The sequence below is a fragment of the Fulmarus glacialis genome, unplaced genomic scaffold (genome assembly GCF_000690835.1).
Source record: "Fulmarus glacialis isolate BGI_N327 unplaced genomic scaffold, ASM69083v1 scaffold36314, whole genome shotgun sequence".
Classification (NCBI taxonomy): domain Eukaryota; kingdom Metazoa; phylum Chordata; class Aves; order Procellariiformes; family Procellariidae; genus Fulmarus; species Fulmarus glacialis.
The window spans coordinates 1-27125 of NW_009208005.1; the positions used below are offsets into that span (position 1 = coordinate 1).

Consider the following 27125-nt stretch of genomic DNA (forward strand, 5'->3'; position numbering starts at 1 on the left):
GGTGTGTGGCCCAGCGCAGGCCGCTGTGGAGGCCCGGGGCTGCCAAAGCGGGGCTCCCCGGGAACCCCAAGGTGCCAGCGCACGCCGGCCACAGCCACACACTCCAGCCCCAGACAAGACTTTTAATTATTTCCACAGTACACTAGGCTGTACCTAAATTGAGAGTGTCGGTCACATGCAATGACAGCAGCCAGAGAGCAGGTAAGATGCTCTAGATCTACATTAGATTTAGATTTCATAGATCTACATTAACACCGCTCCCTGTGCTGCTCCTCACGGCGCTGGTGGAGGTCAGCACCGGCCCCGTGTTAGTGGGGCAGGTTCAACAAAAGACACAGGGGTTTGAACAATCCCACACTCAAAAGGACTTTCTTCTGGGAACAACAGCAACTACTTTCTTTTTTGGACAAAAAAAAAAGAGAATCGCTCCAGGCACAGGATTTTTCCCCAAAGCGTCCTATTTCCTTACTTCAAGGAGATGAACTTGACTATCCACAAGGGAACAGAGAAGTTCCAAGGACAGCCAGGAGACTAATAAAAAGGCAGTATTCTCAGGAAGTACATTAAAATGGGACACAAGAAGAGAAGAGTCTCAAAATAACAGATAATGGGATGAAGCAAGTTTTAATTGCTTCTATTCCTTGCTTGCATCTTTTAAATACTGAAATACCAAGGGTTTTTTTTCTTGCTTAATGCCATAGCATTATTTTTTATGTTAAAGCTGCAACACACAGACAGTGCCTGTGGTCCCTGACTTTCCACGAACACACCCGTCAGCAGGGTAGATGTCTGAGGCCCGGAGTCAAGATGAAAAATATCAGGGGAGAAAGAGGGGCACGCTCTCATCCCTCCTGATTATTGCTATCTCGGTGGAGGGCTGGGCCTGCTCTCCCTACGAGGGCCAGCGATAAACAAGGGTTTGAAAGGGGAAAGCACTGCTCAATGTATGCCCATGCTAGAGCCCTTGCCACGCTGGCGCAGGCACGCTTGCACACGTCAGACACTGCAACCTCCTCACAGCTCTCGCCCTGGGTGGGGTGTTTTGGTTTTTAACTCCCTGGCGTAACCTGCTCATTTTACCAGCAAGCAAGGCCACTGCAACAACCACTACTTTGACAGGGGCGAGGAGCTCGGCCAGGTTTGACTACCCACTGCTCAGGGTCCAGCTGGTCGAGAAGCAGGAAAGGTTCGGGTCAGATTCAGGTATCTAAACTCTGGAGAAAGCACAAAAGCTTGAAAACAAGTGAATTCTGCCAAACCGGTCCCTGCCCTCTGGATCATCTGCTGGCAGAACTCACAAAATAAGAAATACCAAGAGGGAAAAGCGTGACCATTCAGATTTAATAGTGTGAAAAATAAATGGGACATTATTTGATGTACAGAAGCACCACCCCGGGCAGCAGTGGGGCTGGCAGGCACCACGCACGCCAACAGCAGCTCTCTGCTCTGCGGTGGGTCAGGTCTCACTCTGCAGCAGCCCATGGCCTGTTCATAGCCCGAGCTGCAGGTTGGGAGCTCCAGATCAAGCCCACTCCTCTGTCCCAAGGAGCGTGTGCCTTTGAGGATAATTCATGCCTTCTGCAGGATTTTAAACTCTCAACAATCAGAGCATTTCCTCGATGCTCAAAGGCATTTGCTTGTTCGTAAATCCGGTGGCAGAGGGCAGTGCATCAGAACACCTGACTGCAGGCTTAGTCAGGTGATCCCAAGGAACATCCTTCACACTCCAGAAAACAAAACAACAAAAAAAGAAAGAAGAGGGGAAAAAAAAAAAAGAAAGGAGGCCCTTTGTGTGTCTGAGAAATTGTTCTGAATCTGGGCTGCTGCGACGATCCTGCAGGTGCCCTGACACAGCTCTAAAACACGATCTCCCCCATTGATCGCAAAGTTGCGCCACAAGACTTAAGGCTTCAAATTAATTCAGCGCACAACTGGGGAGTAATTTGCTTAGATCCTGCCAGTGTGCACCAGACTGGAGAGCTGCAAGGTCAACCAGTGGTCAGATACAGCTCTAGCCCTAAAAATAACCAGCCTCACTCTCTGCCTCTGCACAAGGCTGAGCACAGCTCAGCGCTACCAGCCACGAGATGGCTGATTTCTCCTCTCTTCCCCCCGCTGCCCCCTCACTGTTGCCAGGAGAGACGTGGGGGTGCCGAGCAGCTCTTGCAAGATGCTGCTGTGGGAGATCTAGCTATGGGCTACGATTTAAAAGCAACTCAGCTCTTCTTGACATTCACTTGACACTTCTACCATAACCTCCCAACCAGGCAAAAACCAGGACAAGCTGCCAGAAACCCCCCACAGCTGCCTGACCGGAGGCAGCGCAGCTCATTCCTGCAGCCTCTTGCACCAAGAAGCTCCTGGTTCCCCAGAAGTGGCTCGGCTAACAAGGCCCAGGCAGACGGACAGAGCTGGCTTCCACCACCCTGCTGCCAGGTGTCATTGTATCTGCACATGCTTTACGCCGCCAGATTGAACTTCATCCTTGTTCAAAGAAATTCTAAACCTTTCCCTGTGAAAGGGCAGACTAAGCACAAAGACATGCACTATCTCGGCAGCATTTTCCCTAAAAACTGGTCAAAAATAGTTTCCTCTCAAAAACAATCCCTGTGTTCTTTGTGCACGCATTCCCACAAGGTTAAGTGACACCTCTGCACCCCAGCATGTGAGAGCACCGCTCCAGGGCTGGTGGGGGCCCTTCCTCCCCGGCACTGCAATCTCTCCCAGAAGGAGGGCGCAGATCTGCCTTCCTCAGATCTGTTAGGACCTGCCAAAGACCAGCGAGGCCAAGCCCTGGAGAAAGCAGCTGTGGTGAGGAGGCAGGGCGGGTGCTGCAGCAGGACCCTCTCCCTGTCCTGTGCCTGCCAGCCAGGAGAGGGAGGGGGTCAGGATACAAAATAAGCGTTTGGGACATGGGAACAGGAAACAACAGGAAGCGACGACTTTCCCCGACAGCAGCACATCCTGACAGCACAGCAAATCCGCGTCCTTCCCGATGAACTCACCCACTTCAGCCCTGGGTTTATTCTTGGCTGCCGCGCTGTACCTGATGCCTGTTAAAAGGAACAGAAGCACTCATGAAATCTGGTGTGAAGTCAGCAACCTCCAAAACACCCCCAAAGCCCTTTGGGAAATGCACCCCTAGAGAGGATCGTAGCCCAAGCACAGGAGCTGGACTGGACACATGCAGTCCTTCACCCGAACAACATTTCTGTGTCAGGCTAGGACCAAGGCAGACACCCAGACTAATGCTAGGTGACCCGGCTCCTTGAGGGAGCTCGAATTTACCTCATTGCCTCCATCTCCATTCTCATTTGCTTCCTTCTCTCCTCATTGATGGGATGGAGGCAGAAGATGATTATGGCAATGAGCAGCATGCTTATTGGGACTGGGGCCATGAGAAGCTGCAGGGTGAGGATGACGGAAGGGTTGTATGTGCAGTTTCCAGCACGGTAACCTGCAAAACTAAAGAGGAGAACGGTTTTCCTTCCTCCAGCCCCACCGAGCCACCGCAGAAAGGCAAGTAGGCACTTCCGTCGCTCTCCTCTGGAGTCGGATATCAGAGGCCCAGTTTTGGGGAATTCCCACTCCTATCTTCTCCTCTTGCTCCCAGTAGATGTTGGAAAGGCAAATGTGGATACCCCTGTGACTCATTCCAGCATCTCCTATCAGACACTCTAGAAAACAGCAGTAGAAAGTGCCTGTGCTGAGCTGACAAAATAAGGGAGGCAGTGTTTGGGGCTTACTGTAAACTCAGCGTTGATATCCCCACGGCAAGGCCACCTGCAAACTTGTTGAAGAAGACGTAAAACGAGTAGAAGAGAGCCTCCAGGTTGAGGCAGCTGGGGTTCCTCAGCATGAAGTCGTCCACCGTATCTGGCAGCATGGACCTGGAGACAGACAGCCCCACAGACCCGTCGGTGACACCCACGCCAGCACCAGCTGAACTCAGCTGCAGCCGCTCCAAGAAACAGAGAGAGACAGAAACCCCTTGCAGAACCCCGCTCTGGAGATGGTTTTGTGCCTGTCCTCTGCCTTAGGCAAACAGGGCAGAAAGCGTCTTACAGAGAGGGCGCGGCAGCTGCTTCGGAAAAAGAGAAGAAAAACAGTGCCTTGTGCAATGACTGGCATCCTGCTGCCGAACCCGAATGCAGACTGAACGATGCTGCTGGGGGACTGTGGATCACATCCACACCTCTTCCTAGTCCCACCTCCACAGATCCCTCTGCAGCCCAAAAGCTGCTGTATTGAGCAAACGGGCAGTCTTGGCACGCCATGGCTAGTGCTTTCCCGATAACCTTTCCCTCCTCTCTGCCTGACAAGTGCCTTGGAGGTGCCTCTGCTCACCACGGTAAAAGGTAGAGCACAGCCATGCTGCAGCCTGCCATGATCACGAGGAAGACGAAGGCCAGGAAGTTGTTCATCACCTGGGTGATGGCTACCAGGGCTGGGATGATAAGCTGCAGCAGCGAGAGGAAAAGGAGAAACAAAAGCACATGGGCTCTTTGTGCTGCTCACAGGCAGCTTGCACCGGTCTGCCCCAACCAAAGGCCACGCTCCCCCCTTTCCCAGACATTTCATAAACAGAACCGCTTCTGTCCCCTATGCAGTACAGTACGGAGGCCCTGGACAGGCTGACACTGGCAGGAAAATCTTCCTCATGAGTAAAGAAGGGATGGTTATGGAGGGCAATAGAGCCGCGTGGTTAAACTGCAAAGTTGGATCTGCTATGGCTGCACCCAATGTCTGTGAGGAAGGCAACTGGAGACAGATCCTCAATGGGATTTGAGGACCTAATTCTGCAAAAAAACCAAATGGGATTTCCTTGCTGACATGCAGAGCCAGGCAGCAGCCGAGACGTGTCTCTGATGAGCAGGCTGTTTCCCAGCCACTGCCAATCATGGTGCACAGCCCTTCCTTCCCTCCCCGTGCCTCTCACAGAGCTGGATGGCAGAACTCGGATCACTTCCATCAAGCATGCAAGATCCTGGAGCAGGACAGAGGCCACAGGACGATGTTTGCGTGTGCACATGAGACTGGTGCATTGGTACGGCATCTGATTACACGCTGCTCACCAGATCTGCAGCCATGGAGTCTCAGAGCCCGAGCCCTTGGGGGGCATCACCTTGGGGTGATGCTGCAAAAAATCATTTCCCCACTGCCCCAGGGACAGTCCCTCGGCCTCCCTGCACCTTACTGCAAAGCTCTGCGCAGCCATGGCCACTGATCCCAGCAGTGGCCAGGCACAAAGAAGTGCAGAGCTACCATCAACTACTGGCTTACTCCTGGTCACCTGCAGTGCAGAGGACACCGCGCTTAGGGCCACCCTTAGCTGCCAGCCAGCTCTTCTCCCCAGACACCGTGAGCAGCTGGGGGCAAGGCTGTCTCCTCACAGGGCTTCTCAGTCCACAGCTGCAACCACGGGCAAACTCACCGCCAGGCCCAGTGACGCTGCTGTTTTCTTTCCAAATCTCCCCAAAAACCACTGCCAAAAGGGAATAGAGAGGGAAGCTGTGACCTGAGGAGAGAACCAAAGGGGTCTCAGCAATGTCCCGCAGGACTGCCAGTCTCTGCCTGGGTGACATCCTTGCTGATGGGCAGAAGCAGCAGCACATAACTCCACAAGGCTGAGCTGCCCATGCTCAAGGGCTGGGGTGACCCAAGGATCAACCCCTCCACCAGGAAGGTCTGCCAGGGGCTCACTTACCAACATGATAAGCACTAAATGCTGAAATTTCCCGGCCAGCCCCGCAGCATGAGTACAGAAGAAGGCAAAGATCCCCTGTGTGATCTGGGAAAGCAACGCGGAGACGTTCATGGCTGGGGGTCCCGAGTTCACTGTCTGGATAACTTGCCTGGACATCTCACCCCCCAACCTCTCCTCCTGCCATGGCAGGTCTCGCACCTGGAAGGCCAGGGATGCAAAGAGGAAGCCACACAGCAGCTGGGTGTAGGGCTTGTGTCCCACGATCATCCTCAGGCAGCTGGCAAAGGGCAGCTCAACTTTCCCCAGGGGACTCAGGGGCCCTGCGAGGAGAGACAGCAGGGCTGGCACTGGAGCTGCCAGAACAAACACGACGGGGCGGGAGGCACAGGGGGATTGCGCCGCTCTGTCTGGGGTGCAGCTCAGCCGGGTGAGGAGCTATCGGAGTCTGATGTCTCGGGGCAGAGACAACAGCCGCTGTGTCAGCTGCAGGCAGGATTTTGCCACTTTACACTGCACGCTCGGGCTGGCCTGTGTAGCTCTGCAGGCTGTTCTCACCAACAAACTCAGTGAGAAGCAGTGAACTGCAGACCCTGTTCCACGCATCCAAATATGCGTGTTTCTGAGCCCCACACCCAGAGAGCCATCCCCCACATAGAAGCCCAGCTCCCTCTGCCTCACACCTTCCTCTGCAACCCCATCCTCTGCCACTGGGCACCCTCCAAATTGGATCTAAATGGAGCTTACCAGGCCGCTCCCTGACTCCAAAGATGAGAACCAGACAGGACAGGCAATAGATTGAGCCCAGGACCAGGGATGCAAATACATAGGCCCTACGCTGGAAAACGAGAGACAGTGCACAGTGACAATGTGGGTACGATGCACAGAGCTGGCAGCACGGCCAGCAGTGCCTGCCCCAGAGCTTACAGGAGGAGCAGGGGGCAGACGGGCCAGCCCTTACCGTGTTCTCCAGAGAGTCCATGAGGCTGTAGGTGCTGGTGTTGGGCAGGGTCTCGTTTGACACGTAACAGCCGTTCATCACGCGGGCATGGTAACTGCCCACAATCTGCCCCTGGATTCCTGACCCAAGGAGCGTGCTGAACACCTCCATCCCCATTCCTGCCAGAACGACCAGGAGAGAAACCTCGGTCCCACTCTCTGGCTGATGGAACACATCCCTCAGGGTAAGAGACCAGCTTTGGGAATGGAATTGGAGGCACCAACATCCAGAGCTGCCTCAAAGAAGAGACCTGCTATTTCCACCTGCTCTGATTTTTTTCCCTTGGCTCCAGCAGTAAATGCTCTAATGTTTGGAACCAATAAATCTGGGTCCCAAGTCCCCTAGGGAGAATACAGATCTAAGAAATGTTTCTGCAGGTAAATTCTTTGCAGAAGATGACTGGTTTCATCCCTGTTTTCATATCCCTGGTTTACCCACCCACTCTGTAGCCTGATGAAAGCCAGAGGAACTTATTCACCTCTCCTCTGGGGAGGGTCTCCAATGAAAGCAGGCAGTCGGGGGCTGTAGGGGCACAGACACTTACTGTAGGCAGTGGCTGAGTCACGGTCTCTCTGGGTTCCTCCCAGGAACATTGTCAGGGAAGAGTACGGCACATGGTGGCACTAGGGAGAGCACAGTTCAAAAACAGCTCTGGCTGCTGCTTCCCTGGTTTGCTGGTCACAATCCCCCTCATCCCTTCACACAGCAGATAATGCTGCCTTCTGCACCACCCCTGCACACGGGTGGCTTTTCACCCTTTTCTTCTGTGATTTGATCTGTTCCCACAAACCAGTGATGGAGAAGTTCACATCACCATATACAGGCAGTCCAGCCGAATCCCCAGCATTAAAATGCACCGCTCCATCTCACCATCCCTGCAGGGATGGTCTGCAACACCCTGCATCCCTCATTGCTCTCCCAGACTCCACTCCAGGTCCGTTCCTGGAGAGGCTGGGGCTGGGACTCCCCAGCTGACCATGTCCCTGATCCTTGCAGTATAGGATGGTGTGTTAGACAGTCAGCCCCTGGCACCATGTTCCTTACAGTCATGCAAGTCTGGAAGAAGCTGTACATGAACAGGTACCACAGGAATTTCAGGGAGGCAGGGGTGGCATCTGGGAGGGTGGACCACATCATACAGTAGCAGAGCACCCCGAATGGCATGGAGCATGCGATCCTGGGGAGGAAGCAGAGCTGGTCAGATGCGACCCTCAGATAAGGCGGTCACACTTCTCATTGCACAAGCTGAGCCTCCTCCCCAGCTTCCAAACCACAGCCCAGCTACTGCAAGATCAAGATCTGCGAGAGGAAGCAGCTTTGCTCAAGTGAGTGTCCATCAGTCAGGCTGGGGGGGGCTAAACACAAATGTTGAGAGAAAAAGTAATATCTAAGTCGTCTAAAACTTCTGATTCTCTTGCTTAACTACTTCAAGTCCTTGCCCTGCAGCAGAACCCTGGAGGCAGCAGTAACCCTCTACGTGCAAGATCTGCCTGTGGTTAGAGTTGGGTGCAGAGCTGCTGGCACAGCTGACTACCAAACTTTCTACGTGCCACCACACAGGACTCTCAGAGCACCGAACCCCACGGCCTCAAAAATGTGAGGCCCCAGGGACGCAGTACGCTTGTCTTCCATTGCAATGACATATGGACCCCACTGCAAGTTGTGTTATCTTTAGTGTCCTTGTGATGTTATCGTTTTGTAATTCTCTGTAAGCCACAATCACATTAAACTCCCAGTGAGGTGTCCCAGCTACCTCCTTGCGCTAGCACTGAAGGAATTTGAGCCTAGAAAAGATCCTCCTGAGGCTCCAGCCCAGACACTTACCATGGGATCAGCTTGCCACATTTTCTCTTCGGGCTTTTGCTGACCAGGAAGCCAACAGCAGGGTCAGTAACTGCATCCCAGGCTCTTCCAAGGAAAATGATCAAAGAGGCATGGAATGGCTCCAGCTGGGGGGAAACGGAAACCACAGCTCAAAAGGGAAAGAAGTCCTGGCGAAAAGCTGCGAGCAGTCAGCACGATGCAGCTCGCTCTAGCCAACGTTTCATCTGCATCCCCTGGAGACCACTCCAAGCATTGAAATGGCCCAGAAACATCTCCTGCGCACCCACCAACAATGATGCAATTTTGATCCAGTTTGAATGCCTAATTCTGATGAGCATTTCCAAGGGTTTTGGCCACCCACCAAACTCTACCCTTGCCCCAATCTGCTGAGCTTATGCTAAGCCCCTTTGCAGATAACCCCATCTCACGTGGCCACTCACCTGCACAACATCCAATAGGAAGATTTGGAGGAAAAAACCAAGGGCGTTGCCTGTCATCTGGTAGGGAATGCCCCCAACAGCATAGCAAACCTTTCTGCAGAGCGGCAGTCCTGGCTTTTCCTGCAGCTGAGACACCAGGGAACAAGCCCAACTGAGAAACGATACGCACCTCTGGCTGACAGCTAACCTCCAGCCATTGCTTATCCCATCCGCTGGGTTCTCCACGGCCCATTTAAACCCCAAGTCATGTCATAACCCAACGCACCCACCCACGACACACATACCTATCCTTGGCTGGACATCACCCACGCATCCACCCACAACACACATACCTATCCTTGGCTGGACATCACTCCACCTGACACCCACAAGCAAGGTGGACATGGCAGCTGGGGTGCTGTAGGGTGCTTCCCCATCTGCTGGTAATCTTGATGGATCAGGGTGCAGTGCTTCCTGTGCACAACCTGCCCTCGGGCAGCAGCCTGGCTCGTGAGATCCTGCTCAGCAGAGTTTCATATTCTTCATAAGCCTTCAGAGTCTCTTGCACAGCCACCCTGAGGGGCTGGGCACGCCGACAGCCTCTCTCCTCGCTCTGGCCCGCCAGCCCACATCCACTCCTTGACCAGCCAAAGCCCCAAGGCAAGAGCTGATCAGCGGGCATCTGTCTCGTTTGCTTGTCTTGGGCTTGTCTTGTCACCAGGGCCACATCCCTGGTGTTTCACCTTCATTCTCCTAGAGGCGTGTTTGCATGAAATCACAGGCTGCTAACGTAAATAAGATACGTATCTAATGCCAGACACAGAACTTTCTGCTGAGCTGGTCTAACATTGTCCTTTCCTATTCTATTGAGCCACAATCCAGTGGTTCAAGTTCTTTAATATTAAAAAGTACAAATTGCATCAGGCTTAAAGTGACTGTAACGGAGGCAGTCCGGTGAGAGAGACTGCAAAGGCCAGAGCCCAGGGGATTTCTATAGATCAACAGGGAAAGCACAAGGAACGTTTCAGCATGCAGGAAAAGGGCTGATGGCAAAGCCTCTATTTTATTTGGATGTGGTTAGCTTCAGTAAATACTGTACCAAGCCTCAAGTATCTGGCAAGTTCCCAGAGGCAACCTACAGCACTGACTTCCTCCCAGCCCCGAAATGAACTTGCTGTCTAGCATGATACATCTCTGCATCACACAAGACCAGGAGTATACTGCAGAATACAGGGTGAGACCACATAGAAAGCAGACAGCCCGTTTAGGCTCGGCTTTCCACTTGGCTGAAGCAGCACATGGCCTTGGCTGCAGCTCGGCTCTCCTATGAGCAGACCATTGCTAACGGTCATTTTTGTTGGGATAGGTAGAGCAGCGGTGGGGTCGCAGTGCCGATGTCTGGAGACCAGGACTGACCTCCCATCTCAGCACAGGCTGCCCTGGATGATGCTCAGGGCTAACACAGTCATCACCGACTCAGGTTCCTCGTCTACACCACATTTTGGCTTTCCTGATCACTGAGCAGCTCCAGCATGGCTCAGAGTGCAGCAGGCAGGTTGCTGTCCTGCACCCAAAAAATACACAGCCCTTTCTGGGAAGATATGGAAGGCTCCCCTTCTCACACAGGGCAGACGGCCATCCCAGGTGACAGGCTATAAAAAGCTTTGAGCTACTTCAGCAAGAGCTCTGCAGAAGAGCAGAGTGAGGAGGGATGAACGCTTGGCACGGAGCAGCTGTGCAAGAGGCTGGGCTGAGGGACAGACTGGAGGGTCACATCGACAGCTGCGTAACAGGGAAATCAAGTCAGGGATCACTTCAAATTCCCACTTGCCCTCATCTCTTGTGGGACGAGGGGGCAACCTGCCGGTTCCCCAGCTTGTTTGGGCTGGAGATGGCTTGCTGTGCCGCTAACGTCAGTCACGCTGACAGCCACCCTTGAGGGATGACAGACCTTCATTGTAATGGTACTAGGGAGCAGCTTCCGAAAACACAGCCACAACCCCAAAAAGCAGCATTCCAGACGGCACTGAGCGCGTTTCCCTCATGCAGTCATTAGCAATAACTCCTCCACAGCCCACACCATGGAAAAAGCACTAATGCTGCTGTGCCCGCCAGGCTGGAGGCCCAGCCTCTTCCTGCACACCCAGGGGAGCAGAGCGCCTGCTTTCCCCATGCCAGGTAACCTCAGCAGCCTGCTCGTGCCTCTCAGCTTCTGGTCCCAGTTTACTTTCTGCCTTTTACAGCACACAGCAAGAGTCAGGTCCCTTGTGTTTCAAATTGCAGACCAACCTTGTCCTGCAGGGATGGCTGAAGCATTAGACTTGCACCACCACCGAGGAGCACTTACTCATACAACATCTTGTTTCCACAGCAGTTCTGTTCTAAAATTACAAAGGCATTTCTCTCGGCTGTAGGGTTTTGTGGCAGCTTTTGTTCCCTTTATGCTCTCAGCAGGTAGGACAGTGCTCTGCACGTCTCTGCCCATTTCACTTGAAAGTCAGCAACAACAAAAAAACACAGAGCCTTGCTTTAACAATGTGTTCTCGAGCTTGAGTCATAAACACTTCAAAACACCCCCACAGCCTGCGGCTGCTCGATCCGGGTAGGCTCTGCGTGGGTGTGCGCACTCGCGAGGGTTAGTGTGCACGTGTGAAATGCATTTCTGCGTGTGAGAAAGAAGCACCCTGGGACACTGATCTTACCTCTCTGTGGACCACTCTCCTCTGTGGGAGAGCTCCTTCTTGGGTTAACCTGTGCAGCTCAGCATCTTCATGACCACCTGGAAGCATGACTGCAGACACGACCGTGTCCTTCACTGGCATGTGGCAGGGAAGCAGAAGCTCCCTCGCCCAGGGTGAGGAAGAAGTTGCCTCGTTCGTCAAAGAGCACACTGCAGGCACAAATCAGAGCTGGATGGAGATTTGACAAGTGAAGATACAATCTGTGGGGCCCCAGGGGGAGCTGATGGAGGGGAAATGACTGGCCCTGAGGGAGGAGCATGGCCAGACCCTGCCCACGGAGGCAGGAAACCTGCCAGGGCTCACAGTGCAGCATGTACTCGAGGCAGTAGATCCCAGGCTCTCTCCAGTCAAGTGGAGAAATCCGGTGCTCTTCAAAGGTCAAGCTGGGTCCAGCACTTCTTCCCCATCCCAGGGCTGCTGCCACACTGAGATCTTAGGGGTGCGGAGAAGTCGTCCTTTGCCTGAGCTCCAGACCACCGCAGGAACACGCTTGAGCCACCTCAGGACTCCTGCTTCAGCACCAGCAACCACCAGCTGCAAAGAACCAGCGTGCGAAACCCAGAGCGGGCAACCAAAGTGGCTGGAGCAGCCAGGGAGAGGGCAGCAGGAACAGGCAGGTTCTTGCCCCAGGTCACTCCCCGACAAAGTCCCTCTCTCCCAAGGCAATCCAGGAAGACCAGGAGCCCAGCTCTGGCTCCTTATTCTGGGCTGCGGAAACCCCCTGCCCCTTTGCTTTGCCTGTCCTTAATGGGTGCAAGGTGTTGGCACTGCCCTAGCCCAGGACAATGTCACTGAGAGTAGGAGGTGTGGGATACATTTTCCTTTCTCTATTAAGTGAGATCTGCGATTATCAACCTCTTTCAGTCTGTGAGCTCCTGAGAGATCTCCCATGGCAATGCAGACCCCACACGGTATGTTTTAGCCTAGTGACAAGAAACCTGCTTTTCTTAGACCCCTTTCACAGACCCTTCATCGCCCATAGAGCCCAGCAGTCTCGGTATCACAAACCAAAAATTACTCCTACATTAAGCGGTAGGAGCCCAGTTACTCAGCGCCGGCTGTGTGGGAGCAGCTGAGTTCCCAAGGCAGCGGTGCTCACAGCACACAGCCAGTCACCGTTACAAGCACTTGGCAAAGCAAAGGCAGAGGACAGAAGGCACACAGCAAAAGGCTGGCAGGAAAGGGATCGCACCGCCACTGCCCGCTAATCATCTGTTTGACACGTCTAGTCCCATCAGGCAGCTCTTCAAAACCAGGCTTCTCTAGCTAGATCAAACTCAGTCTCCAAGACTGAGCTTATACGTAGCAGCCGGGGCAGAAGAACACAGGTAAAACCCTCTCCCTGCTCTCCTCCCAGGTTACCAAGAGGCACTGGGAACGTGACATCTGCGTTAGTGTCTCTGTACCACCACCCATACCCAAGGGGAACGCAAGCACCCATTTTGCAAAGTTCATCAATGCTGTTAGAAAAATGTGTCATCTTCAGCTCAGCCTTGCCTTGTCCAGTGGGGGTTAATCTAAAAAACCTGAATTTTGCAGGCTGAGTCAGAACTTGGTTAATAAGCCACAGTACAACTGAGTCAGCGGCATCTCTCTTCACCGCTATTTTACTGACATCCCAGATAACAAATATCACTCACGCTGGACCACAGCCAGTGCGGTGGGAGCCAAATCCCTGTCTCCCACCAGCATATCTAAGCATACATCTCTGTAAGAAAGCAAAATACATCTCTTCCCACCCAAGAGGAAAGGGGAAACTCAAAAGGAAATATAAAACCCTGATTTTTATTTTTTTTCTAGGCCATTTTGTACCCGCTCACCACACACAATTACATTTGGACAGACACGAGGTACCTTTGGAAATTGTACTCAGCACTTAATCCTCTAGCTCTTTGGCACTCATTTACTCTCCAGGTGCAAATAGCTGCATTTTCTGCTCACAGACTAGAAAGCCAACAGATGACCAACAGTTACCTCCCAGAGTAGCTGTGTAGCTCTCGCTCCCTGGCTAATTCAGTGCACGATTATCTTCAACACAGGAAAGCTTTATTTCTGCTCTGCTCAGATCCTCCCAAAGCCTTTTGTCATGTTGCTCAGTGCCTTACAGAAGACAGCATCACCCGTTGGGCCTAGGCAGGATGTCACGACTGCTAGTGCAGCATGGGGAGCTCTCAGCCCGCCTCTGCGCGAGAGCGGGGTTCAGCTTTGTGCTGGAAAGGCAGATTTCGGTGAAAAGCACCAATCTCACCGCTACACACTGGACTACTTGCTGCAAGCAATGAGCTTTCTAATAACGTCGTGTGCCAAGGCCTGAAATCTAACCAAACCAGCTCACTGTGCACTGCGCACACCAAGGGTCTGGAGCAAAGGGACGATGCCTCTTCCATCACTACACTGATCTTTGCTATCTGTTGCTTAGAAATAGGTTTTGAAAGAATAGGGAAAGCACTCAGCAACACTGCAGCTACACCCATTTTTCTGTTGCACAAATACTCAGCAAAAGGCTCAGAGAAGCCAAAGCTCTGCAGTTTAAGAAACAAGGTCATGTTGGAGTTTACTCACTGCAAAGGAAAGGCCCCTTCCCCAGAACCCCCTTCTCCACTACAGAAGCATGAGATCTTATCTCTCAAGGCAGCCCAGGGCCCAGGAATGCATGATACAAACAACTCCAACCCAAGCCATGCTAGCTGAACAGCTTTTCTCAGGGTACTATGACCTAGAGACGGGCTGCTCAGGCAAGGGAGCCCCATTTTAAAAAAAAAAAAAAAGTCCAAAGCCAGCAAATGGGAATTTTTTGGCACAGGAGCAAGTGGCAGCATTTGGATATGTTCCACCAGCAAGTCCTCCGTAGGTTTTCCCCTCCTTGACTGCTCTAAGCACAGCTCTTGTGTTCCCCTTAGCACAGCTGCCTTCTCTTAGTGGAACAGGAGTCATGACTTCAACAGCCACCAAGATGGATGAGACAGAAGAGCTGTTGCTACTGTAGGCCCTGTAAGCCAATAAAGAGTTAATTTAATAAGGAGTCATGAAATGTACCTGAGTAAATAAGAACATCTGGAATCTATTCAGGAACTCCCAGCGCTGGGACAGACAGGCTCAGTGCAGACAAGACAGAACAGCAAATAAGATAAGCATTTAGGAATGTAGTAAATAAGTCAGAAAATGAGAAATTAATAAATCGAGAGGTGCTTGACACAGGAGCTGTTCAACTGCCAAAGATGTGGGCCTGTTGCATAATTAGTATTATACTACTCTCTGTAGAAGTGTGTAATTGGGAAACGTGGGACTCATTTGGAAAAACTTTTGCTAACAGGTAACTAGAAAGGATTTCTCTTCCCGTTTCTGTTGAACTCTGCAGGATCGCTGCTGACAGCCAGCCCGATCACCTGGCCAGCAGCTACAACAAGCTGCTACCTTGGTTTAGACAGTGTGCGTTTGCTTACTTCTTCCATCAGTATTGCTGTAGGAGCCCAGTTACCACTTTGGCAGCAGCCAACACATGAAAGTCCCCAAGCAGTCTGCAGTGACACACATTCCACCAGCTCCCAAAGCTGCTCACCGCCATCGTGCCTGCTGTGTATGTTTATGCCATGTGGTACAGCACGTGCATTATTTACCAGAGCAAGAAGGAGACTTGCAGCTGAAGTCTCAGCAGACACCAACCTTTAGGCTTTTTTCCTTCCTAAAGTAAAGTGAAACTGCCTAAAACACACCATGAAGGCTGGCAGGGCGATCATACCTCATTAACAAGGACTGCAGGTGAGGAGACCCAACTCTGCACGATTCAGCGAGTGTGTGCGCAATGGCTAATTCCCTTCATGCCAGGTAGAGCACTGATGCGTACGTTCATTGCCACTGTGCCTGAAGGACAGGTACAAAGCATGCAGCTCGGAGAAGTCTGGTCTGGGTCTCGAAGCACGAGAGGAGCTAGAGGCTTTTCTTTCATCGGGTCGCCAGGAAAGCACACCTGGCAGCAGGCACGGCTGAGAACCACGGGCTCCGGCTTCCCAGCTCTGCCTCGAGTGACTGTCAGACACCCTTCCTTGGATGATGCCAGGTTGTTTACCATACAAGTGCCAACGGAAACCGACAACCTAGTAAGAAAAACAACTTCGTTGCTTAATTAAATCTGTCATTTAAAATTACCAGTCTCCATCTATAAACATTCTGGTTCACCAACAGAAACAAGACCATTTAGAAGCGATAAGGGGGTAGCACTGTCTTGCTTTCAAAATCTAGCAATTCTTCACACAGGCTTACCTAGAACAGCAGACTCCTGAACAGACACCAGCTCCTGCCCAAGGATCTAATGCAGATATCACAAGTCCTCCCCTTGTGGTGGGGGACTCTGAAGAAAGCCATAAGCATCTTGTTTTATGTGACAGTGACACCAATCCCCCAAGGCAGCTTTCTGCTGTAACTACAGAGTCAGAAGATACATCAACTCAAGGTCCTTTTTCTTGATAACAAAGGATCTGTAAAGCAGTGCTGCTTTCAAAAGAAAACCCTCCTGACTGAACTTCCGAAGAACAACCCAGGAGCCGACTGACGTCCTTTTAATCGCTCCTCTAAATAATGACACTAGGGAGCTGAAGACCCACCTAAGCAGCACCCATGGCATGAAGGTCACTTTCTCCTTCTGGAAAGATGTTGTGTTGTCCAGCAATGAGGAGCAAAGACTAAATTAAATATAACTGAGTATTACAAAAGGCAACAAGAAAAAAAAAAAATTAGGCCAAAATTGACTCTTCTAGCTGCAGGTGTGCCCCCTGACATTTCTTGCTTCCTATCTCTGGTCACTGCTGCCAGTTATCTGCTAGCTGAGCTACCCGAGTTTTGTGCCGAAACAAGCCAACCAGCTAGCTGCTTTCTGCTGTTAATGTTATTTTACCCAAAGAAGCAGCTGAAGGTACAGCTACACCTAGAAATGGATGTTCCTACACCAGGATCACTGAAAAACTACTTGACCAAAGGCACCGGGATAGCAGAACCTCCTGAGGTTGGCAGACCACTGACCATGCAAGGAACATGGACCAGGAAACGTCCCATGGCAAAAGCAGCATTACAGAGGGGAGGCAAAGTTCCCAGGAAATGGTGCAAAATGCTATCAGAAAACACAGGAACTAAATCTTAGCAACAAGGACATGTGAAAAGGAAGAAGAGGAAACAATGAACTGCATACGAAGGAAAAAAATCCAAGGAAGTCCTACAGCTACCCACCTGAGGAAGAGAAAACTGTTAAAATACAGCACTCGGAGAAAAACACTGGGATACAGTGAAAGACATCAGCCCCAGATAGGACAGCACAGTCATAAAACTGGGCTGTATCTTATCATACAGAAATTGAAAAGAAGCGAGTTTTCACATGAGATGTGGAGCACTGCCCTAGCACCAGTGTGTGAAAGACCAAGAAGACAGGCAAGACTCCCCTGTGGGGGGAACAATCAGAGAAAAAAGAAAAATTTCAAAGTGAAACACTTCTCCGGGCAAAGGAGAAAAAGACACTTTTTCGCAGGCATCAATGTCAGTTTTAGAAAAGCCCAGTCTCAGCCTATGACTCTGTTAGAACAAAGAAATGGAATGATAAAGAAAGGCGATTTTACTACAGAGAAAGTAAAATAAACTCGCTAACAACTATCACAAATTATAGGAGTGTCAGAAACAAGCATTTACCTGCCTGCAGGGGCACGTCAAACACCAAAGGGCTGCCCCAGTGACAAGGAAGGTAATTTTCTTTACAAAAATCAAGGTGTCTCTTTCCACCACCCCCCTTTTTCCTGTTCTGGTATATTATCCCTTCCCCGTTAATTAGCCTGGCTATCATTTTTGCTTTATAGCTTATTTTATAGTGAAACGTCCCACCAGCTCACAGAAGGAGACAGTTTAATACAGCAGATTGCATGTATGTGGCTTTCAGTTCGTTCCACAGGCTCTTTTGTCAACTTTGGAAGAAGATATGCCTGTCTTGGTTACCGATACCGCTTCAGTGCTCCACTCGGGCACGCTTCAGATAGCCTGGCGGCAGCGCAGAGCTGATCCTGCTCACCAGGAGATAAGGACTGCTCATTACTTACAAAAACAAGAAGAGAATCAGAGGAAGAAGGAGTCGGCAGTGGCATCCCAGAGGGGCTCACAGACACGCAGGGGCACAAGGTGCAGCTCCCCGCAGACATCTGGGAGCTGGCAGAGTTTCTCAGCAGGAGCCTTCGAGGTGGAGAGCGGCTTCTCTGCACGACTGCCACCCTCCGGCTCAGGGGGAAAATTCGCTTTTCCTGGCAGAGAAGCGTCTCCGAGCCCGGAGCCCCTCTCTGAATTTAGCACCTTTCTGTCCCACTGGCAAAGAGAGAGCTGGGAGGAAACCTGGATGTGAAACTTCCCATCGGTGAGCAGAATCTGCGCAACAAAATCCTTGAGGTCAGCAGCTAGATGAGTTGCTGTCTAGCTGCCAACCCTCATTTAATTTGGGGGCACCAATGTGTCCAGCTCATCCAGCCAAAGACCGCGGACGCCAGCTAGTCACCACCTCAGTCCTCTGATGCCACCAGCTAACCAAGACAGAAGCAGGACTCAATTCGTATTCTTTCTGTTAGATAAACTTTCTAGGGTCTAGGGGTGCATCCTGGCCAGCACTCTAGAAGATGTTGTCCCAGGTCCCAAAATGGCATGTGTGGATTTAACCCTATCCCAGCCGAAACCAGGACATGGGAAATGCAACGGATACAAGAACTCCTCCGACAAACAATTAAAAATGACTGACTTCCCACATGGCAGTTGTGACTATATTTAGCTCTGAGGGGAATTCCCCTTCTGAATTCTCTCTGTACTGTTTCACACAGGTGACTAAGTGGTCATAATATACGACATCAAGTGATGCAGGCAGGCAAACCCCAAGTTCACCTGTCAGAAAAGATCTTTAAAAATGCTGCTGGGATTTTTAATCTCATTTAGCTGAACACAGCTCAGCACTGGGAAGCCTGCTCACAGTGCCACCCAAAGCAGTAAGAGCAGGCATCCACGTGTACATATCCAAAATATGAGAACAGATGGTAGCCATTATTAGAAAGGGTCAAACGCTGTTTTCCTATTTTGCGGGCTTTTAATGGCAATATTCACAATAATTTACAAATTTGCTATTACACACATTATGTATCCATTTAGTAATGAAAAATGTAAGTTAATTCAGCTCTCACTTGAGAAACTGTTGTAAAAATGCCCTTGCTAAGGTCTGGTATCTACTCCCGCAGTTTTGTATTAATACAGGCAGCCAAGCGAGTTTCTCATGCTGAACCTGTCCGACCTGCTGGCCCTCCCCAAGCCTGCACATCCCTGGAGCTTGTTCTCTGCCTGCACCAAGGTGAGGACCTGGAAGCTTCAGAGTGCTGAGGGGGGTGGACTTACAGCGCAGCAGCCGCAGGGCTCCAGTGTGACTAAGGCAGGAAGCGGACGGCATGCTCCAACCCTTCGCAGGGCAGCAACCCGGCCTCTCTCAACGGGATAGCGCTGGGTGCAGCGCTGCTCCCGGTTCGCTGGTGCCTGGAGGCCCACGTTCAGCCCAGCTCCGAGTTCTGCTCCGAAGCCCAGGGCTAGCACAGCAAGCATGCTGCGGGTCGCTGCCAAGTGCCGTGGCACAACGCTAGATGGCAACTCGTACGCGTGATGCTACACCAGCGCTACCAGTCCCTCATGTCTAGGCGTAACGAATTCACCCGCAGGAGTCTGTTCGAAGGAATGAAAGACATGGAGACCTGAGCCCAAAACACAAACAGCAGAACAGACCAAAGCTGGAGAATTCCAGGTGTTCAGCTATGTTAGTCCTCAGCAGAGGAGAGGAAATAAATCAAAGGGTACTACAGCCTTGAGTTTTTCCACCTGAGCTGTTTCCACCATCTCAGTAATTCACCTCTTAAAATAAAACTTGCTTTCGAGTAAGATAGACTCTCTTTGCCTTTTACTTTCAGTCACTTCAAGCTGATTCAGCTTTGTGCCTTCTTGGAAAGAAAAAGTGAGCAGCAGGGTTTCTCAGAGGAATGCAATATAGCAAATTAAAACTGCAGTCGGTCTGGACTGCAGGAGAAAGAGCAGGTGGGTACTGCAATGAACGCCCCTAAGAGTTCTGCTGAGGGAAGGAAAGTTAGGACTGTCTCTCTGGAAAAGCCCAAGAAGAGTGTTAAACCTTGCACCTGCACGCACACGGAGTTTTCCCTACTCTGAGCAACAGATGTTTCACAAAGACTTCCCCTACAGTAGTGTAACCATTATCCTGACAATCGGATCACCTGTTCTCGTAGAGGTTATATTTAATGTGCGAAAATAATGGGAGTACTTTGCAGCAATCCCTGGAGGAGAGGGAAGAGCAAAACGATTGTGATGAGCAGGCAATTGGCAACGGACAGAAACTGCTCCCCGGGAGCTCCCTTCCCCCTTACCTTCCTCCCCTCTAAAGAGCGCAGTAACACAATCCACAAAGGTAACTGAACTCTCGTGGGAGAATTTGTGGCACAATAGGCTGCAGCTCCTTTCAAAATGGATTTGTTTCTTTTATTTATTTTAAAGTCCACTGATCATCACAAAAAAAAAAAAAACATGGGAAATGCAACTAAAGAGAAAAAAGTCCAACCAAGACCTAAGAACCCAGAGCTACGAGTAGATGTGAGCCTGTGTTGCACGGCGCAGGTGCACGCACAGGACGAGACGACACATGCGCACTGCGGGCAGGCGTGTGGCGAGAGGTGGGTTCCTTTATGTCAACCGCTGAACAATGACAGCATTGAGCAGGTTGGCTTCCTTCAGGGTTTGGTTCTCATCAGTCAGCTCTTTATTTGGGAAGGTGGTCATGAGGACGAAACTGGTGGCAGCCATCGCTGGCCGAGCATCTACTATGAAGAGCCGGATGTCACGGATCCTGTCCAAAGGGATCAAACACACAAGGGTGATCCTGTTACTGAACATCCTGTAAAAGTGCATGGCAACAGCCTAAATTCACCCTTTCCGGAGCATGCAACCCTGCAGTCGCTCCACTTGCTTTTCAGCTAACAGTAGAGGCCACAGCCAGACAATTCTGATTTAACCTACTCCTCCGTAGGCTGCTATTTAGTGAAATAACACAAGCTGCTTTACAGGCTAAAGACTTTGGGCTAAATGTCCTTTTACACTGCCCAATGGGAACGTCTGTGTTGTCAGGCGGCTATTTGAAATTGAAAGCTTCTGAACCCTTCAAGATGAACAGATTAACAAATTGCTTGACACTAGCTGCTCTAAGTGACCGAGCTCATCACACACAGCATAACCTAGATGATCTCAACTCCCAAGAGCGGCCACAACAGCGACACCGAATCTATTTCCTGCACCTGATCGTAGAAGGTTTTTGTAACTTTTTGCATCATTCTTGATTCTCTTGTAGAAACTGGAGGAATGAATATAAGCAAATGGCTGTGCTCTCTGAGATCAGGCAGGTGAGAAGGACTTCAGGAGAGAAGTCTAATGAAGCAGAAGTATATAAGCCAGCTTTGCTCGTCCAAGGGAACTGAACTGCTGTAAGAACACCCCTTGGAGCTCCATTCAGCACAGGGAACAGCCCAGTAGAAGAGTCTGAACTGAGAGTCAGAATAACTGAACCAAGTTCCTAATTATCTGACAGTTTCTAAAGCCCTTAGAAGAGATTCAGTTTTTTATAGGTGACATTAAGGAAAGTACTGCTGATAATACTGAAGCTCCCAGGTGCAGTATCACTGGCTATAATCCATCACTATTTGGAAAGCAAATCCTATCCTTTCAACAGTTAACGACTGCCTTAAAACCCCACAACAATTTTTTTCCTCTTCACCTATACAGAAGGATCCCCAGAGCTCCCTTTAGCAGGTTAGCCAGGATTTTAAAGTCTGCTCCATCTGTGCACAGTTTGCAGTGTCATTCAGGCCTTCCCAGTTAGTAACCTGTGTTTCCTGTTGCGTTCGTACCTGTGATTGTGGTTAAACTTCTGGACCAGTCGCCCACCGTCGGCGAGGCGGATTTGGATGTTGGTGACGGGCTCCGACTCATCAATAGTGATGGCAGAACTGGCTTTGGCTTCATTCTCTGCCTGCTGGGCTGGTGAGCTGGTGCCCATCACCTGGGGCACAGTGCTGAGAACAGGGAGACACAAGGCGAGCTGTTAAAAACCAAACGACTCACCTGGCTGCAGGGTGCCAGGCAGTGAGCACATCGCCTGCTGGGCCCAACTACCAGGGTTTCTGGTCAAGAGACACCAACACAAGTTGGAAGTGAGAATTTAGGAGTCAGCTAGTCAGCAGTAACCGGTCTAGAACTTCACCTCTACCATCTCCCTTTGGAGCACCACATCACGGGTCTTCACACACGCACAGGAACAGGGGCAGTGTAACTTGGAAACACTGCTTCTACGTGACATACCGTGGTGGTTCCAAACAAGGGATCCGCCTCCTGCCACATAAAGACTGAGCCATCTCACAGTACACGCCAGAGAGCCTCATTTCCCCTCTTAGAGGAACACCTCACATACGACAGGCACTGAGTGCCTTTTCTTCAGAAAGATGAACCAAAAGGCTCAACCCAGCAAAACTCTCAAGTTACTGTCTCACATCACACACGTAGCAAACCAGCGCTGCCATCTTCTCACCTGCCCAGCTTCTGTCCTTCTCCAGTAAAAGCTTTGAAGACACTTTTAGGTTTCACATACTCTTCATCACGGTGATCCTCCATATCCAGGTTCACTTGTCCGCCCCGTGCTAACCTGCGCAGCTCTGCCGGGACCTCCCTGCAAAGAGAGTGTCCTAAGGCAGCTGCCTGAAGAAGCAAGTCAGGAAAGTGCGGAGAAAAAGTGCCAGCCACAGACCTCTGGAATTTCAGGAATCACAGTGAGCTCTTGCTTAATTAACAGGACAGATGCACACCTCCCCACTAACAGACACAAATTAAAGGTTACTTTTCCCTGGCCCTCACCTGGAGTGACATGACGCATTGGAAATTCTCAGCCCAAATACGAACATCTGTTTGTTTACTTCGAACTCTCACGGCCCCATACAAACGAAGGCGACTTCCCATTTATCTGACGTAAATGTTCAAGTCTGCCTTCCCACAGTTTCCGTATTAAGAATCTAGCTCTTATAAGAAAGCTCAGGTGAAATGTGCCATTGATTCAGCATCCTGGATTTCACAAATGCTTGTGTTTCAAAAAACAGCTATTCTTTCTCTCCCCTCTCGCTACATACCCTCTGCGGATATCATCAAGAAACTGGGCATTGGACGGATCCTGGTAGCTCCTCAGTTCTCCACTGTCCAGACTGAATCCACTCTTCCAGAGCTTCAGTACAACATGCACCTGCAAAGGTCCCCAAACAACAATCAGCCTCACTGAAGCATCTTAGTAAGAACAATAACTGGATGCAAAGTGAAAAGTTCCTGACTGGCAGAGGAATTTCAAGGTGCAGAAAACATTCCAGCCAGGTTCTTCTGGGCTGAAGGAAAAGCCCAAAGCACTGGCTGTGTAATAGTCATGCATCAATTCCTAGAAAGTGGCACCACAGACCCCTTTTTGATAAATATGGTTGAAGAGCCAAGAGTGCACTAGGCGAGGAGCCTAAACCAAGCTCCCACCATGGCCTAGATGCATATTTGGTCACAAACCAAGCACGAGAGAATCTTGCATTGATGCTGTTAGCTCCACACCTCTTCAATGGATAAAGAAGAGTTAATTGCCCCATGCTCTTTGCACACTACTTTTCACAATCCGCACTTCTAAGGAACACTCAGATTCTTAATTAAAAGTTTATCAAAAAACTGCTTACCCAAGACTCCAGCATCTACTATTTTCTAATCAGAAATCCCACGAGAAGCAGGATTTACCATACTTCTCTTGAATTTCTATCAAGCTTTATAACTCTCTGGGCTCGCAAGCTGTGTAGCTATAGCAGAGAAATCCCTCGGGTGACATCTACAAAACAGAACAGAGAGATACTCACATCCTGAGCAGAGTTCTGTCTCCTCTCTCCTGCCACATAAGCAGACTCCTCCTCTGGAGTAGCCCCGAGGCGATACCCTCCCCCTGCGAAAGGCTGCAAGAGAGAAGGGCAGGCAAAGAGATTATAGAATGACACAAACCCAAGACAGCTTGCTTCCCTTTCCCCAACACCATTATGGATGAACAGGGGGGCTTTGTGACATCAGCAACGTCTACTGTCCTGCAGGCAGTGACCAGCTTGAACAAGTTAATAAATATGGCACAAGAAAGTGGCTTTTCTTGCCACTGTGACACACGAATTGGAGCTGCATTAAGAGACGAGTCCAGACTTAGCTGTCCTTTTAAGATAATTCCAGAACTCCACAGTACCAAACAGCTGTCACGGGGGGAGCCTTAACTGAAACAGGGAACAGGAGGAAAAAGAACTCATCACTCCTCACCTTAGGCTTGCTAGTCTCGCCACCGCTCTTGGCCGTCCGATCAACCGCCACTGCACCGTGCTCCTTTGCTCCTTTGAACAGATCCTCCACCAACTCATTGGGACTCTTCTTCCTCGGAGGACCAACAATCTGCTGTCCACTTCTCTCTGAGCCACCGGCATAAAACCTAAGAGAAAGCACATGGCTTCTGGGTAAGACTGGACTGCTGCTTCTCCAAGAGACGCATGTGACAGGACCCAGCAGTTTTATATCAGGATTCAGTTCATTTTTTACAGCTTTGATCTACAAATATTAGCTACTACCAGCCGATCTGCTACTGTAGCCACTTACAAGTTCCTGTACTGCAGAAACTTTCTTTTTATGTCAGTTACTGTAAAATTATCTATTGATCAATAGCAATAAAGTGATAACTCTCTCAGACCTAGCAAAAAAAACAGTCCAGCCTGACAAGGCTCAGTTTCAAATGCTGTTACCAGCTATATTACCAAGCCGAACAAGACTTCCAGCAAGTCTCTGACCTGTCAGATGGAAGAAGATGGGCAACATCTAACTGGTATTTTGAGGGAAGGCACACGTTCATGCCACACTGAGAGATCACCACACACAGGACTGATCTGAACTGGAAGCAATGAATGCACAGTCAGTGAAGAGCAATTAAGCACTTCTGGAAGATTGGGTTTATTAGCTTCCAGCTGGCTTGTAACACATACAGAGCAAGCTCACATCTGTTTGCAGGCGGCCACGCAGCCTACCTAGACTGAGCCACCTTAAGATACATCAGTTCCATTCAATTTACCTTGCCTGTTAACCTTAAGAGTATTTAACTGTTTACAGCCAACATTGTAGATGACTCTCCCACTGGCGTGCTATGTTCCCTTTGGAAAGGGGACCTACATTTTTCTTTCCACCTCCGCACTCCATTATATTACCCCTAAGCAGCACTTAAAAAAAACAAAACAAAACAACCCCGAAAAACCCCAACCAAAAAACCCAAAAACCTGGCTGCCTGCCAGGTTAAACCACAACACCCAAGCAGAAAGAAAAACAATCCCTGCACTATTGCCACATTTCCATTCTCTACAGACACAAATGACGATCTGGGCTTTTTTCTGTTCTTAACCTAGGGCTTCCACATCCCTCCTCAGGCTTTCTCTCAATGGCACAATTCAGTGAAGAACACTGGTGTTTATACAGCAATGCTGGGCACGTGCTTGTGCAGAGACTTGCACTCACCAACCTTTCTGCGCCAAACCTGAGATTTTTTACTACAGGAATTTTGTATCGACTTAAATCTGCTTTTTAAAAAAAACACTGTGCACAAGTGGTAAGCCATCACAAAAGGGCAGGGATACACACACAGGTTTTAAGTCTTTAACTGAAAACTTACCGCTGTCCCTCCTCCTCTTCATCATCATCCTCCTGCGCATGAACAAGGTCTCTAAACGATGTTACTCTATGGTCACTGCAAAAGTCAATCAGAGAAGTACGTCAACCTCACGACACATTTCAACAACATAAGCAAAAGCTCCTGCACACGGCAGTCAGGTTGACTCTGTTCTACTTTGAGAGTCTGATTCATCACTCTATGAAATGACAGGTCAGCACTGGCGTAACCGAGTGGTGAGCCAAGCTCTTGGACCGCTCTGCCAACCACACCAACAGAAAACAGGAGCGGGTGCATTGGAGGAGGCTCATATGGCGGCTGCAGACACAGAAAAAGCAGTGAGTCTTCAGTCACCTTCCCTGCTCACGTGCTGGATTTTGTTTCCTCTTTCAAAGAGCTGCCACTTCCGAACCTGCACAAGCACAGGTTTCTCTCCCAGGCCCCAGGACAGTCCGGCCTCCCCGTCCTTCCCCTCTTGTTGTTTCTGCCAAGGCTGTTAGCTGTGATCCAAACTGAAACAGGGTTCTTCTGCAATATGGACTTTATTCACTAAAGCCTGAACTGAGAGCCCTTTTCCTTCAAAACATAGTCAGTAACTCCTCTTTAAAACTGGATAGTATTTCCCTACTGCACAAGGATTTGGTAAGGCGAAATTAACTTCTTTTTGTAAAATGCTCGAATTGTCAGATCAGGTGTCATACAAAATTAGAAAATATTTCCTCAATCTGCTCAAATGAAAGCGTCACCAACCAATTGTCTTCTAACCTCAAAAGACAAACCAAGTTTTTCCTGAGCAATGAGGCAAGTTGTCCTAACCGATCTTTGGATTAGTTGTGCAATAACATCTGCGCTTGCAATGTGTAAATGTTTTCACAATTTCTAGAGAGCTGTACGAGGTTAAACAGCTCAAAATGCACAGCTATTTCTCCTGAAAATTAACATACATCAATGCTTTAGATAAGAGTTTGCGCTTTTACGTAAATAGTTTTCACTATCAGGTTTACAAGCCTCCGATAAACACATCGGCCTGAGCTGAAGCTCCCTCCTCACCTGGCTGCAGTGCCTCTGGATACAGAGCTGGGTGTCGGCTGGGGAAGGGTCAGAATGTCCTCGTCACCCCCGTCCTCGTAGAAACTGGCAAGCGCAATCTGGAAAGGAACACCGCAGGAGCTTTTCAGGATGAGAGCAAACATTCCAGAACAATGGCAAAAACACAAACAAATAACACGGCTGAAGCTTCTGTCACGTTGGACCTTTTAAGGCACATCAACGCTAAAGACATTTCATGTAATTCCCCCCTTTGGAGGTCCTAGCAAAGACGAGGCTTTGCCAACTTCTAGTGTTTGGCTTTGTTATGGTTGGACACTCACCACTACAGGTATGCTAGAGCAACTTCCCTGACCGGAGGCCCTTATTCTGCAACATTTCTACAAGGTTTATGCTAAAATTACTGTTCTGAAACAGCTGCTTTTGTGACATCCATGAGTAGACTCGGAATTTAACACAGCCAGATGAGGGGGATGGAAACGGGAGCAGGTCAGAGTGGTGGCCGATCTCCCCCTTAATTTGGGGGTGCTGGGGTTGCTGCTGACAGTAGGGACAGCAGAGCACTAACAACCTCGCGAGCATTCAAGGAAAA

At 50.1% G+C, this 27125-nt stretch overlaps 2 protein-coding genes across 2 annotated transcripts; both read right to left on the reverse strand.

Moving 5' to 3' along the window:
- Nucleotides 1-3288: 3288 nt before the first annotated feature.
- Nucleotides 3289-15253, reverse strand: LOC104071035 (sodium-dependent lysophosphatidylcholine symporter 1-like; the record flags this gene model as incomplete). Its single annotated transcript, XM_009576339.1, has 13 exons — nucleotides 15248-15253; nucleotides 8969-9094; nucleotides 8529-8653; nucleotides 7749-7881; nucleotides 7249-7327; nucleotides 6666-6823; nucleotides 6452-6542; nucleotides 5906-6027; nucleotides 5708-5791; nucleotides 5435-5518; nucleotides 4348-4460; nucleotides 3747-3890; nucleotides 3289-3465 (listed from the first exon to the last, which is right to left on the reverse strand). Coding segments are annotated over exons 1-13 (1442 nt in total), but the record flags the coding sequence as incomplete, so codon positions are not given.
- A 4948-nt stretch (nucleotides 15254-20201) lies between these two features.
- NSFL1C (NSFL1 (p97) cofactor (p47)) lies at nucleotides 20202-26679 on the reverse strand. Its single transcript, XM_009576340.1, has 8 exons — nucleotides 26537-26679; nucleotides 25490-25564; nucleotides 24103-24268; nucleotides 23664-23756; nucleotides 22914-23023; nucleotides 22322-22459; nucleotides 21645-21809; nucleotides 20202-20590 (listed from the first exon to the last, which is right to left on the reverse strand). Exons 1-8 carry the CDS (start codon nucleotides 26677-26679, stop codon nucleotides 20428-20430), a joined length of 1053 nt encoding a protein of 350 aa, XP_009574635.1. The 3' UTR covers nucleotides 20202-20427.
- Between the last annotated feature and the right edge of the window lie 446 nt (nucleotides 26680-27125).